The sequence below is a fragment of the Doryrhamphus excisus genome, linkage group LG1 (assembly GCF_037039965.1).
Source record: "Doryrhamphus excisus strain RoL-2023G ecotype Guam linkage group LG1, RoL_Dexc_Guam_v1.1, whole genome shotgun sequence".
Classification (NCBI taxonomy): domain Eukaryota; kingdom Metazoa; phylum Chordata; class Actinopteri; order Syngnathiformes; family Syngnathidae; genus Doryrhamphus; species Doryrhamphus excisus.
This window is the reverse complement of record NC_136357.1, coordinates 24,137,748-24,151,427: the sequence shown is the minus strand read 5'-3', so window position 1 is coordinate 24,151,427 and position 13,680 is coordinate 24,137,748. Positions and strand designations below refer to the sequence as shown.

Below are 13,680 nucleotides of genomic sequence, written 5' to 3'. Positions count from 1 at the left end.
TAAGCTTCTAAATGTATTCTTTTTATATTTTAAAATGTTGTCTTATATGGTTGCTATGTTGACAGTCGATGGGAATTTCTTGCTAGCTGAAAAATTCATACAGTAAGCTTTCATTTATGGTGGTAAATTGGTTTCAGACCCCACTATGATAAGTATAATTCCTTATTCATAAATTGAATATTTTTGTAGTTAAAACAAAAAAAGCAATTTTCAGCCTTCTAAATATGTTTTTTTTACAATACTAGAGCCCTCCAACATGAACTAACACCCCTATAGTCACCTTTACATCCCAATTACGCAATATAGTAAATATAATAAGAGATTTAAACACAAATAAGACAAGGGCTGGTCCTCGGGGAGCTGAGTGTGGGCAGACAGGAAGTGACGTCAGGGTTCAGAGTTGAGTTTTCGCTTGGAGCGGCTTATGGCTGCAACAGTAGCCTGATTACTCTGCCTGTGGAGAGATCATTCAAGCCTGCAATAAAAGCCAGTTTTTCCGGCAATCTAGTCTGGTGCTTGTGTGTCTTACCCAACTTTACAGTAGCATTAGCATCAGCGCAGTCCATACCCTGTACTGTTCTTTAGTTCTTTCTTATCTAACCTACTGTGTGGAAGTATGGGGCAATAACTATAAGACAACAATCGAATCACTATTTCATCAACAAAAGAGGGCATTGCGAATAATTCATAAGGTTGGGTATCTTGATCACACGAATCCATTAATTCTCAATTCAAAAATTCTAAAAATACACGATTTAGTAAAATTATATACAGCCAAGTTTATGTTTAAAGTATTTCGCAATACACCACCTGCTAATATCCAAAATAGATTTTCTCATAGAGATACGCCGTATGATTTATGAGGTTTTGGGAATTTGATTATTCCAAAGGCAAATTCCACCGGGAGATATTTCTCTTTATCAGTTTCTGGGGTTAAGCTGTGGAATAACTTGGGACTTCAACTGAAGCAATGTCAAGACATTTGCTGTTTCCAATGTCTATTCAAACAGAGTATCTGGTTACAATACAGAAAGATTCAGGTATAATTGTGTTCATGTTGGATGGGTGATTAACTGTTACTTATCTTGTGGTGTTCATTTTGTCATTGATGGTATTCGCTGTGTATCTGGTGTTGCCTACCATTGAAGTATTTGTAGTACTACGGCTGGTATTAGAAATCCCTTCACATGTATAAATATTAATAAATGCTGAGGTATCACTAAGAAGAAAGGGAAAAAAAGCTGCTTTTGGTTTCCATTGAATTACCCTATAGATCAGGGGTCGGGAACCTTTTTGGCGAAGAGAGCCATGAAGGCCAGTTATTTTAAAATGTGTATCTGTGAGAGCCATATACATTTTTTTAAACATTGAATGCAATAAAATGTGTGCATTTTTATGTAAGACCAACAGTTTTAGATATAATGGGCTCTCATTGTGTAGACCAGGCACACTACCCCACGCCAATGGGGTGTGGCCAGCACACTTTCGTGAGCAGCGCAGTGTCTAATAATAAATCAAATACTTTAATAATAATAATAATAATAATAATAAATCAATGCCATTAATACAACTTCTGCTGCTGCATAATTTTGCACCATACTCAGTATATTTCATTCTTTTGGCCATCTTTGCCAGAAGGCTTGGTTCTGCAGCTTTAGCTAGGTGACTATTTGACTAAAGGAGAAAAGTTTATATTTACATGTTGACATCTCAATGACCGAGGTAGACTACCGCATTAACCAGTAATAATCAAGTTTTGGTGTTTGACCTGGAAAATATCAGGAAAGATGGATATGGTCGGCCGTATTGCAGTAGAAAATAGATGGACGAATTAAAATGCATAAAAAAGTTGTTGATTTTTAATATTTCTGTGATATTTCTGTCATTTCTGTGATGTTTACTTTAAAATGTTAGCAAAAATACATTTTTATTGTGGTAAGAAATGCTTGAGAGCCAGATACAGTCATCAAAAAAGCCCTACCTGGCTCCCGAGCCATAGGTTCCCTACCTCTGCTATAGATATTGGGGTGGGATTTAATAAGTTTTACTTCTTCCTACTCCATTTCGAGCTTTCAATGTGTTATATATATCATTTCTTCTTGCTCAAGACTGTTGTGGTCTTGATTGTGCTGATTTGTGTGTATCTTGTTGTATGTTTGCGACAGTGCATTTCATTTGTTTGTTTTTTGCTTGAAATAAAATGACAAACAAACAAACATTACTGACACCTAGTGATCAGCGTTGAATACTACATATCATCACAATGTCTTTGTATGCATATGTGAATGCCTTATATTTGTATTTCACTTTATGTAGTCGTATTTAAGCTTGAAATGCTTCATTTAGGCAAACAAATCTTCGCTTTAATATATGTATAAGACTTATTTGAACACATTGAAAGCAAATGTACTTTTTGTTTCAAGGCGGTATTCCTCCTCGGCTCCAAATGACTCTTTTTTACCCTTCCAAAATATAACAATACACCCAAAAATATGCTTATCTTTTTTCTGTTCAGCTCAAAAGGAGGATTGGCGTTCATGTCTGTCACGCGCTCACGGCTCGTGCACACGCACGTGTCCGCACGTACACATACAGGGAGTCTCAGAGGCGCTATGACAATTAACAGTCATGGCTGAGCAGGTAGAAGGCGGGATGTCGTATGTTGGAACGCCAGCGCCCCCATTGCGGTATCTAAGATGACAGACAGCACCTTTCATCAATCTTTCCGCTGCTGCGTATAATAATGTGTTGTTGCTGAGGCTTTTGGAAGCATTACGGTAGAAGGCGGTGCCCTGGAGGAGTTTGGCTGGTGGTTACATTTTCTTCAGTCTGCCAGGACAACCAGCGACGGTAACGCGGTTCCCTAATATGTTATAGTTCTATATGAGCATATACATATTAATACATGCTACTCAGAGGCAAAGTGAAGCTACGGGAACTGTGATTTTTGATTTTTTTTTTAATTCGAGTTGTGGGCTCGTGATGCTCTTTCTGACTGACGCCCTCGTCCTGCAGGTAAGTCCACCAGGGATAAAGCTTTTATTTCCGGTCTCACTTTTAATTAATCTGGCATTTGTTTACATTCATAACTATTAATATTCAATGACTGAAATGTCAAAACAGTACTAGTTTGAAGACGATAAAGATGCAAACGACTGCGTTCTAGAGTTGTGCGAGTCGTGAACGAGTCGTTCAAAACGATTTAAAAAATGATGCGAGACTCACGGGTACTCTCTGTTAAATTGTTCGTTATTCACCTCGGCTACAGCTAGTCAAATTCATCCATAAATCAATTTTCTAGTCCGCTTATACTCACTAGGGTGCTAGCCAAATTAAAAAAGTAAAGCTAAGGTGTCATTAATTGTGTAACTGTTACTCGGACTGCATTTGTATGAATGTATTATGCCTGTGGAGAAAGTACCGGATCTGGTCAGGAGTGGACTTCAGCAAACATTTGGCCCTGGACTTTTTGGCTCAGACTGCCCTCCTACCTGCCACCCCTTGTTACAGAAAAAAACCCTGTCCAAGGCTAGCTTTGAACCCCCACCTATGGGTTGACTTGCATCATGGCAGCAATGCCCATCATTTGTGCATTTCCGGAGAATGCACCCCCTTGTGAAAAAAAAGGGGTACCCCATGGATTGTGGAAACCCACAACACACAGACAAGGGAGGGGCAGCCCTGACTGTGCCAACCCGCCTCCACTGTTGTGTTGTGTCTGCAGCGGCATGTTCCCAGGCCAGCCCGGGAGAGTTAGTCACTGCAGGTACCAAGGCTAGACACAGCAATAAATAAATAAATAAAACATCCGTCAATCGGCCCATTATTGATGAGCAAATCCCCCAGTGCTCCCAATGGCCATCCACCCCTGGATCTGGTCCTTGTCTCTGCCTCCCTGAGCTGCAACACAGAATCCTCCACAAAGTCCGCCAGTTTCTGTGAAGAGTGACTCGAGTAAATAAGGTACTCAAAATTCTAGATAACTCCAAGATACAATGGGAATAGGAAAAAGAAGAACAACATGCTAAAAAATTGGAAGTAAAAGTAATAGTAATAACACTAACAATAACACAAATAATAATAATACTAGACTCTGTCACCACACACCACAGAAGCATATGTATATGTGAGTTTGTGGATTATATATATATTGGGGCTGGGCAGTATGGACCAAAACTCATATCCCGATATATCTAGGCCAAATATGGTAATGATAATAGTTTTGTTTCATTTGAACATGCATCAGATTACAATTGAGTGCATCCCATAATCAGTTCCCAGTTCCACATGTCCAAAAGGAGTAGGAAGAAGCAAAGCTTATTAAATCCTACCCCTCCATGTGTGTGAGAAGAGGTACTGTATGTTTGTACTACCCCCCCCCCCCCCAAAAAAAAGTAATTAAGTACCCTCTGTAGCTTGCGGGCCATGGTTTGCCAATGCCTGATTTAGCTGCAATACAAATCCCATATGCCTCAGGTGTTTTTCTTATTAAAATATTCGTGCACAAACACACAACACCATTACAAGCCATCCTGCGCACTTAGCCTTAATAACATCCATGAATAATGAATGCTAATGTTGTGCTCCTCACTCTTCAATAAATAATATGTCCGTCAATATGTATCCATTTATGGTCCTCTCTCTCTCTCTCACTCCTTTTCTTAGTCATAGCAATGACGACGATAAGGCAACACTTGTCTGGTGAACAGTGAAGGAACGGGACCCAGATGATGTTGAAAACTCCAGAGGACCAACAGCTAAAAACTAAAACCAGAAAATCTTCTGTAAAAAGTGAGAAGATAAAAAGTTTAGGAGAGACGGGGACATGTGAGAAGCAGCTTCACGCCACAGAGGACATTCGGAAACAGTGATTTGGAGTTGAATGGAAGGAATGTACCAGACCAGTTAAGAGGGTGAGGAAACATCTGGATGATCTCCAGAGATGGCCTCCAACTTCAATGACATTGTCAAGCAGGGTTACGTGCGCATGCGCAGCCGAAAGCTTGGGGTAAGTCTGTACTTGAACTCCTCATTTCTTCATTAACAAGAACAAAAGGAAACTTCATACAGGAAGTATTTGATCTCAAAGCAAAAGGTGGTTTCGTCGCTGGTGTAGAAAGTCTCGTCGGTCAGGTGTTTCTTTTGCTTGCTCACCGGGATTGAACCCATCTTAGGAGGGATTTTGCTCGGAGAATTATCCCCAAAGCAGAATGTTTCCACCTGCGTGTTTGACAGTAGGGATGCTGATGTTGGACGCATATTCACCATTCCGCTGTTGACTCCACTTGCTGTATCCAAAGAGCTCCATTTGATGTCATGTGACCATGTCACATTTTCCTAAGTCTTGTGTGAATCATTCTGGTGTTAATGATCAAACATCAGATGGGTTTGCCCATACTATAACCCCCCCGCCACCATAGGCCGCTCCATCCGCAACACAAGTGCATTCTACTGAACGCACAGATATTGTGCTACCCATTGTGGTTCCACTCATCCACATCCATCATCTTGTGTTGCAGCACGATAATGCAGGGTCTGTACACGATTCCTGGAAGCTGAAAACATTCCGGCATACTCAGCAGACATGTCAGCCATTGAGCATGTTTGTTTGGTATGTTCTGGATCGATGTGTCCGGTATTTAATGTAAATGGTGGGAACACAAGATGAAAATATAATTTAACAAGAAAAAATAGCGCCACCAGCAAAAATGTAATAATCAGCAGTAATCTTATAAAACAATATATATATATGTGTATGTTGTCAGTCATCCAGGTCAGGATAATCCGCATAAGGTTGAATCCAGGCAACTGGACTCTTCTTGTTGGTTGACGTTTCACCTAGAATCCAAAATGCTTCTTCAATTCAGTTTTTGGTGTGGAGTTCCCTGGTGGGTGTGTCTCCTGGGACTGGTCACCACGAGTAGTTGTGGTGGTCAGTGTGGCCCCTGAATGACCCTTTTGCATAGTGAACAGGCAAGCAGACTAGTTTGTTCCGTCCAATGTTTATGAAATTGTTTTAGTAGCGATTTTTGACAAAAACTGAATCATACAAACATTGGTGCGAACAAAACGACGTTTGACTCTGCAGTGATTTGACAATGGGTTCAGAGAATATGCCTTTACTTCCATCTTGGCTACTTTGTAAGTTTGTTACTCTGTGTCTGTAACGAATGAAACAACAACATTTGTTGGTTTGGCCCGTATCGTTTTGGTCCATATAGCCCAGCCCTACCATCCACTTGTCTTTCAGCAGCAAACTTGGAACACTGCATTATATCGATATGTGAACTTGTTAAGTTAACTTTTTTGACTCAGTAACAGGCTGTCTGTCAATCATTTTTCAGATTAGAGCAACAATGTTTTCCACGTGGAACCTAAATGCTAACACATGTAATCGGTATTGGACGATTTCAGTCCTGGATGATTAGTATCAGTATCAGTAGAACTGGCAGCATAAAACTCCGATCGGAGCACACCTAGTATTTTAGTATTTAGTTGATTTGACTTCTTTGAAAGTGGGTAGCATGTTGGTCACACAGTATGGAGATTGGGAAGACCTGGGTTTGAATCCCTGCCTGGGCATCTCTGTGTGGAGTTTGCATGTTCTCCCCATACGAGCGTACTCCAGTTTCCTCCCACATTTCAGTAAACATTATGTCCAAACATGCTCTTGTTGTGTGTTACAGATTTATCGCCGTTGCTGGCTAGTTTTCAAGAAGCCGTCCAGTAAAGGGCCTCGTCGACTGGAGAAATACGCTGATGAAAAATCTGCCAACATCAGAGCTTGCCCAAAGGTAAAGGTGTTCTTTGGTATGTGCTTGAGATTTGTGGCTGAATTTGTACATTTCCCGATCAAATACGGGGTAGGAACTGGGGATGTCCTGATCCAATATTCAGGATCCTTTGTATTTTTGAAGATTGGATTTCGACTTTGTCCACAAGATCGGGCCGATCCGGTTGCCGTATCACGTTCGGTGCAGTAATGCGCCTCAAAGTTGGTTGCTACTCGACTCCCGTCACCGGCAGGAAGAATAACATGCAACACCACAATGCAGAAAAGTCCATTTAGTATCATGGTGAATTTAGTTTCACTTTGGACGTTGGATATTCGGCTCCATAGGCCCAGTGGTAGTTCCCCCTCACTTTGCCCGGACTGCTGTGTTGTGTTGCGGGGAACTCGCATGGAAGGGGCCCTACAGCTGCAACCTCTTCCTCTTCCTTCTTTTGGGTGCAACCGGAGGTGCATTTTGAATATCATTTTGTGGACATTGTTGGTGTTGTCGGGGATAAAACTTGTAAAGATACAGCACTTCATCATCACACTGCTCGTCATCGAACATTTAAGTGAATTTGGCAAGCCAAAAGCATTCTCCACTGCAGAGGAAGGCACAGAGGAGATTGATTGACAATGGTCTAGTCCCTTAGCCAATCAGGATGCCGAACACAATAAACATGTTAAACGTGAATTCTGTGAAAGGTGAACTGCGATGTAGCAAGTATGATGAAATACTCATAACCACTCCATGTTTACTGTGTTGCCTAGGTGACAGAAATTAGCAACGTTAAGAGTGTGACACGGCTTCCTCGGGACACAAAGCGACAGGCAGTGGCCATTGTACTGACTGACGACACTTCACGCACTTTCACCTGTGAATCAGGTAATGCTTGGAGTACATCCTACAGTATCATAGACTCTGGGAGGGTTTACTGGTCTGGTTTATCGCCACAACCAGCACTCAACAGGAACAGAAAGCTTGCACATGGACATGCACATGCATATTCATTACAACTTCCACTTCCTGCTGGATATTACTCACATTGCCTTCATTTCATTCCATTCCATTGTCTTCCGCTTATCCGGGTCGCAGCAGTCTCAGTACGGAAGCCCAGACTTCCCGGTCCCTGGTCCCCGGCCACCTCCTCCAGCTCCATCAGGAGGACACCAAGGCGTTCCCAGGCCAGCTGTGAGACATAATCCCTCCAGCGTGTCCTCGGTCTGCCCCGGGGGCTTCTCCCGGCTAGGCATGCCTGGAACACCTCACCAGGGTTGCAGCCCTACATACGATGCATGCAGTGCTTTCAGGCGTGTCACATTGTAGTCAGGTGTCAGGTAGTTGGACCAACACCTAAAATAAAGTTTCACTCATTCATTCATTTTCTATCGCTAATCCTCACAAGGGCTGCGGGGGGTGCTGGAGCCTATCCCAGCTGTCTTCGGGCGAGAGGCGGGGTAACTAAAATAAAGCTTACAATTTAATTATGGCTGTCAAAGTTATCACATAAATAACTCATTAATGCAATTAGTGACTGTACAGTTACTTTCTCATTTTGGCCTCATGGAACACCATGGGCCTTTTTATAAGTTACAGTGCAAATTTGAAATGTACACACTCATCTCTCGTTTATGGCAGTTAATTAGTTCCAGACCACACTGTGATAAGGGAATTTCCACCACGTAGGATTCAATATTAATAGTTTTGTAGTTAGAAAATAGAAAACCTGTTTATGACTTTCTAAATTTGTTTTTAAGCATTATTAGAGCCCTGTAGACATAGAATAACACACCTATAGTCACTTTTACACTTTTATTTACACTATTATTTGTTTATAAACAATGTAATGCCAGTAATGTGTAACATTACAGTAACTGTAATGCATATTTCAATATTTTTGACTAATAATAGGCCATAATCGACCATGAAACTACATTTTTTAAAGTCTTTTTTTTTTTTGAAAAACTGGTATAGAGTGAGGGAGTAAGGTTTGAACCAAGTTGACCCAGAAGTACAAACAGTGGCTCGGAGTACTTTGCTGGCCAGTTGCTGGGTGTCTTTGACGATGGTGGGGCACGCCCCAGTGATGGGCGTCTTTGCAACTGGCTTTAGGGCATGCAAGGTGTCTGGGACAGTGGCGAGGTTCCACACAATTTATTTACAACATGTGCTTATATCACTTCACATGTAGGACACACAAATACACACTCACCGCGCTGCTGAAACCATTAAAAAATCCAAATACAGTAAAGTCTCGTTACTGTATCGATATCGGTTATATCGAAGTACTGCTTATTACGATACTATTTTCATTTCCCGGCAAATTTCTATTCTTTTATGATATAATTAGTTCCGTTAGTACGATACCCGGTTATTATGATAATCCGGTTACTACGATGCCCTTTTCATCTCCCGCCAGCCAATTTGGTCTGCTTATATCGATACAAAAGCAGCTTAAATCAATCTTTGCTTAAGGATTTCAATACCAAAAAAGAACACGGCGAACGGCTGCTTCCAGTCAACTTTATTTTTCACACTTTTACCACCAGAGCACAGCACACACACCGATTCCCGCACTTCCTGGTTCACAGGTCATGCTCAACCCGCCCCACATAGCTGGCCAAACACATGCCTGCAACAGAAGAACCAACTGACATAGCATACACACCTATTCCAACGAAGACACAAGTGTACAAATACATGTATTTAATTGTGTTGTATTCAGATATCTTTTTATTGCTTGCAATAATCACTGTTTTTCATATGTACATGCTGGCGTTCGTGGTTTCTCTCGTGTGTATAGATTCTATACACACGAGAGAAACCACAAACGCAGTTGGTTCTTCTGTTGCAGGCATGTGTTTGGCCAGCTATGTGGGGCGGGTTGAGCATGACCTGTGAACCAGGAAGTGCGAGAATCGGTGTGTGTGCTGTGCTCTGGTGGTGGAAGTGTGAAAAATAAAGTTGACTGGAAGCAGCCGTTTGCCGTGTTCTTTTTTGGTATTGAAATCCTTAAGCAAAGATTGATTTAAGCTGCTCAACATCGTCAAGTGCATTATTGCCCACTTTTAATGCAGTTCGGCGCAGGATCGGATATATCGACAGTCCGGTTATATCGATATTTTTTCCGACTCAATATCAATATAACGAGACTTTACTGTAGTTTGTTTGTTGCTTGTGGGACGAATCAAGAACAGCAGTGTTCATAATATTGGTGTACTCTGTGAAATTATAAGTGAAATGGACTGCATATATGAGTGGGATTTTGTAAATCTATTGGTCTGCTTTTCTCTTTTTCTCTAGAACTGGAGGCTGAAGACTGGTTCAAGACACTGTCCATCGAGTGTTTGGGAACTAGGGTCAATGACATCATCATGGGAGAACCAGATCTCCTGGCAGCTGGGATGCAATGTGAACACACAGGTCTAATTTCCAAATACACACACAAAAGTCAACTGAAAGAAAATGTCAGTGGCCCTAAGCCGGAGGATCCCATTGGCTGACATGGGACTATTTTGGGCCCAAATGATGGTGGTTACTGGTGCTGAGAGCAGTCCAATAACAATCAGACAGCATCTGTGAGAGAATGCCACCATTTTTTGGCTGTTTTTATTGATTTTCATGTATCATAAATCTGCTTTTGCCAAAACATGTACACTAAAACATGACAATACTACAACACATGTTGACATAAACTGACCATTTTTTCCTAGAAATGACGCATTTTGGACATTGACTTTCTTTTTCTAGAGCGCTTCAATGTGTTCCTCCTACCTTGCCCCAACTTGGACATCTATGGAGAATGCATGATGCAGATCACCCATGAGAACATTTACCTTTGGGACATTCACAACCCCCGCACCAAGCTGGTGACCTGGCCACTCAGCTCCTTGCGTCGCTACGGGCGTGACGCCACTCGCTTCACCTTTGAGGCAGGAAGGTACACTTCATTACACGTCATTTTATAGACCAACGAAATACAAATGACTGATTGGGAATGCATGTACCTTTACACCCCTAATGTCAGATGAAACAATGGTCTGTAGAATTAGCTTCGGATTGATAACCCCGATACATGTTTGTCTATGATACATTCAATGGAATGATACCGGTGTCATGTCAGTTTTCCTGGCACTTGCTCCTGTTCCGTTTTTATAGGTGTGACAGCGGTGAAGGTCTCTACACGTTCCAGACCAGAGAAGGAGAGCAGATATATCAAATGGTTCACTCTTCCACCCTGGCAATTGCTGAGCAGCATAAGAAGGTTCTGCTGGAGATGGAGAAGAAAAGCAGAGTGAGATCCCATCTGTCTTTAGTCTTACAAGATGTTGAACTAACAATCTCTCTGCGATGCACACACAATCAAACAAAAACACAGGAAAAATGCAACAACACAAAGACAAATGGCAAGAAACACTCAAATATTAGATTAAATTGGACTTTTCTGCAGAACTTTGTCATATATTTGCTTCTTTGTCTCTCTTCAGATGGATGGGCGGGCTGTATATGCCCCGCAGGTCATAGTTTGCTCACTCCTGTCTATCATTTCCCATATCAGGAGTCTAAAACACATGGCCCGGAGGCTACTTGCAACCATTGTGGATCATAAATTGAGGCCCCCGTTCTTGCCATTTAAGTCCCACAAGAGAGGCACTTCAGCTTGCTTAAAAGGAAGGGGCTCTTTAATTAGGCAAGTAAAAGCTAACGCTGAACTGGCAGTGACATGTAAAAGGGGGGTTATGAGACAGAACACTTACTACAATCACGGTGCATACACAAAATGACAGCACAGCATGGGGCAGCACAACAACTGCTACTACCATGGGGAATACTCATTTTTACTCACACGACTTCAAATCAAAGCAGAGTCAGCTGGGATAGGTTCCAGCATAGCCGTGACCTTAGTGAGGATAAGTGGCATAGAAGATGGATGGATGGCTGGATAGACGTCCAAATATACTTGTTTTATGTTTCGGATGTTGTCTTTTTTATTTCCAGTTGATGTTTCGAGGTTCAGAATCAAACTCCTACCCATCAACCCCGACAGCCATACTGCCCAGATCGGCCTACTGGCACCATATCACCGGAACTCACGCTGACTCTGTAGGCGGTAGGCTGGCACCATCCTTTATGGACCTCCTTTGCATGCTCACAAGCAGGAACTTATCCCATCTGCTTGGAAATCCTTATTTACGTGTGCAGGAAGTGTTTGAAGTAGCATTCTCACATTCACATTCCGTACATTGTTGATATCACACCTGAGCAGGCAGATATGATATGATATGATATGATATGATATGATATGATATGATATGATATGATATGATATGATATGATATGATATGATATGATATGATATGATATGATATGATATGTGTATATGGGGAAAACAACTGTTTGTTCTTTGCCCACAGGTCACGCCTCAGAGGAGCTGCTGCTGTCGGCTTGTCTTCCTACCGAGCGCTATGCCTCTCTGCCCCTTACAAACATGCATGCACACTCCCAGCCGCACATACACACACATTTCCCATCACCGCTTTGCACCTTCCCCAGACCATAACACATCCGTACTCAAGAAGCTTTATTATACTTTCTATACACATACAAGTTTGTTAAAGATAAAGAATAAAACTACACATCTTTTGAAAGATGTCTACAATCAGGGGTGTCCAAAGGGCCACATACCGAAAAATGCAAGGATGCAAGGGTCACTTTGATCATTTGTGTTGCTTCTGCTATAAATACTATAAATATTTCAAGAAAAAAAAGCTTTGTGCCAAAAGAAACAAACAAAGATGTAGTTGAAAAGGCATTTTATTATTCATTTACATTTATATTTTATTTTTCTTTATTTTTTTTATTTCAACTTTTTCCATTCCTACTGTTTTTTTTTAAATGTTGAAGATGAACTTTCATCTTGTAAATATTTTTCTCTTAATTCCCTATAGTATTTAGACTTTATTCTCATAACATTATAACTTTTTCCCCAACCTAATTTTCCCAAAAATACTTTTATTTTTTTATATTGCAATTTTGTTTGCTACAAAAATGTTTTTTTTCATACTATCAAGATGTTATTCTCATAATATTAAAACTTTTTCTCATTAGATTACAACTTTTTAGTTTTAATATATTTGCTTTAATTATGTAAAATTGCTGCAGATTATAAAAAAAATTTCCGTTTTAAAATTATATTTATTTAAATATTCATTTTATATTTGTTCATTATCCACATATTCAGTCTTAAATAGTCTGTTCATTGTGGAAGTAAAAAAGTTAGGATTTTATTCCCATAATACTTTGACTTTATTCCTATAAAATAACTTTTCCCCCAACCTAATTTTCCAAAAATGACATCTTTATATTCTCATATTATTACAACTTTTTTCTGTAATATTTCAACTTCATACTGCAATAAATTTTTTTTTATAATAATAACGTTATTCTTAAAAAAAATGTTTTCTTGTTAAATTCTATTTTCAGAATTTGCTGCCAATAAAAAGCAGCAGTGGGCCGCACTTTGGACACCCCTGGCATTACACTAGTAATACTGATAATACTGGTAACACCAGATGTGCAAAAATACATCATAGAATAATGAATGACTTGGTTGCTTTCTGTTCAGTACATACATTATGTGTACTGATTTCCCACATGGCATATAGAAGAGTTTTGGATATTTATAATTGTATTTATATTATTGAAATATTTAAATTAAAACTATTCTGCTTAACTTGCATGCGACAAAATTCTGTAAAAATAAAAACCATTGTTTTTGGTTTTATTTTATTACAATAGTACGTATTAGCAGAGCTCAGGGTGCAATGCACACATAGTTCCTTACCCAAGTCAACAAAAAGATTTTTTATTTAGATATTTTTTATTTATTTATTTTTTATCTAGACAG

The 13,680-nt window shown here is 40.3% G+C and overlaps 2 protein-coding genes and 1 long non-coding RNA gene across 3 annotated transcripts in view; 1 reads left to right on the top strand and 2 right to left on the bottom strand.

Annotated features, from left to right (window-relative positions):
• LOC131132447 (hatching enzyme 1.2-like) overlaps window positions 1-13,680 on the bottom strand; it is a 147,688-nt gene that overhangs the window by 51,793 nt on the left and 82,215 nt on the right. The window lies entirely within an intron of this gene.
• On the top strand, window positions 2,613-12,587 carry dok4 (docking protein 4). Its single transcript, XM_058077436.2, has 9 exons — window positions 2,613-3,015; window positions 4,666-5,008; window positions 6,687-6,794; window positions 7,544-7,658; window positions 10,077-10,196; window positions 10,524-10,713; window positions 10,932-11,067; window positions 11,772-11,883; window positions 12,188-12,587. The coding sequence occupies exons 2-9, from the start codon at window positions 4,943-4,945 to the stop codon at window positions 12,331-12,333; spliced, it is 993 nt and encodes a 330-aa protein (XP_057933419.2). The 5' UTR covers window positions 2,613-3,015; window positions 4,666-4,942; the 3' UTR covers window positions 12,334-12,587.
• LOC131132124 (uncharacterized) overlaps window positions 10,004-13,680 on the bottom strand; it is a 28,687-nt gene continuing 25,010 nt past the window's right edge. The window contains exon 3 of the long non-coding RNA XR_009130310.2: window positions 10,004-11,043. This is a non-coding gene — a long non-coding RNA (uncharacterized LOC131132124). The remainder of the gene's footprint in view (window positions 11,044-13,680) is intronic.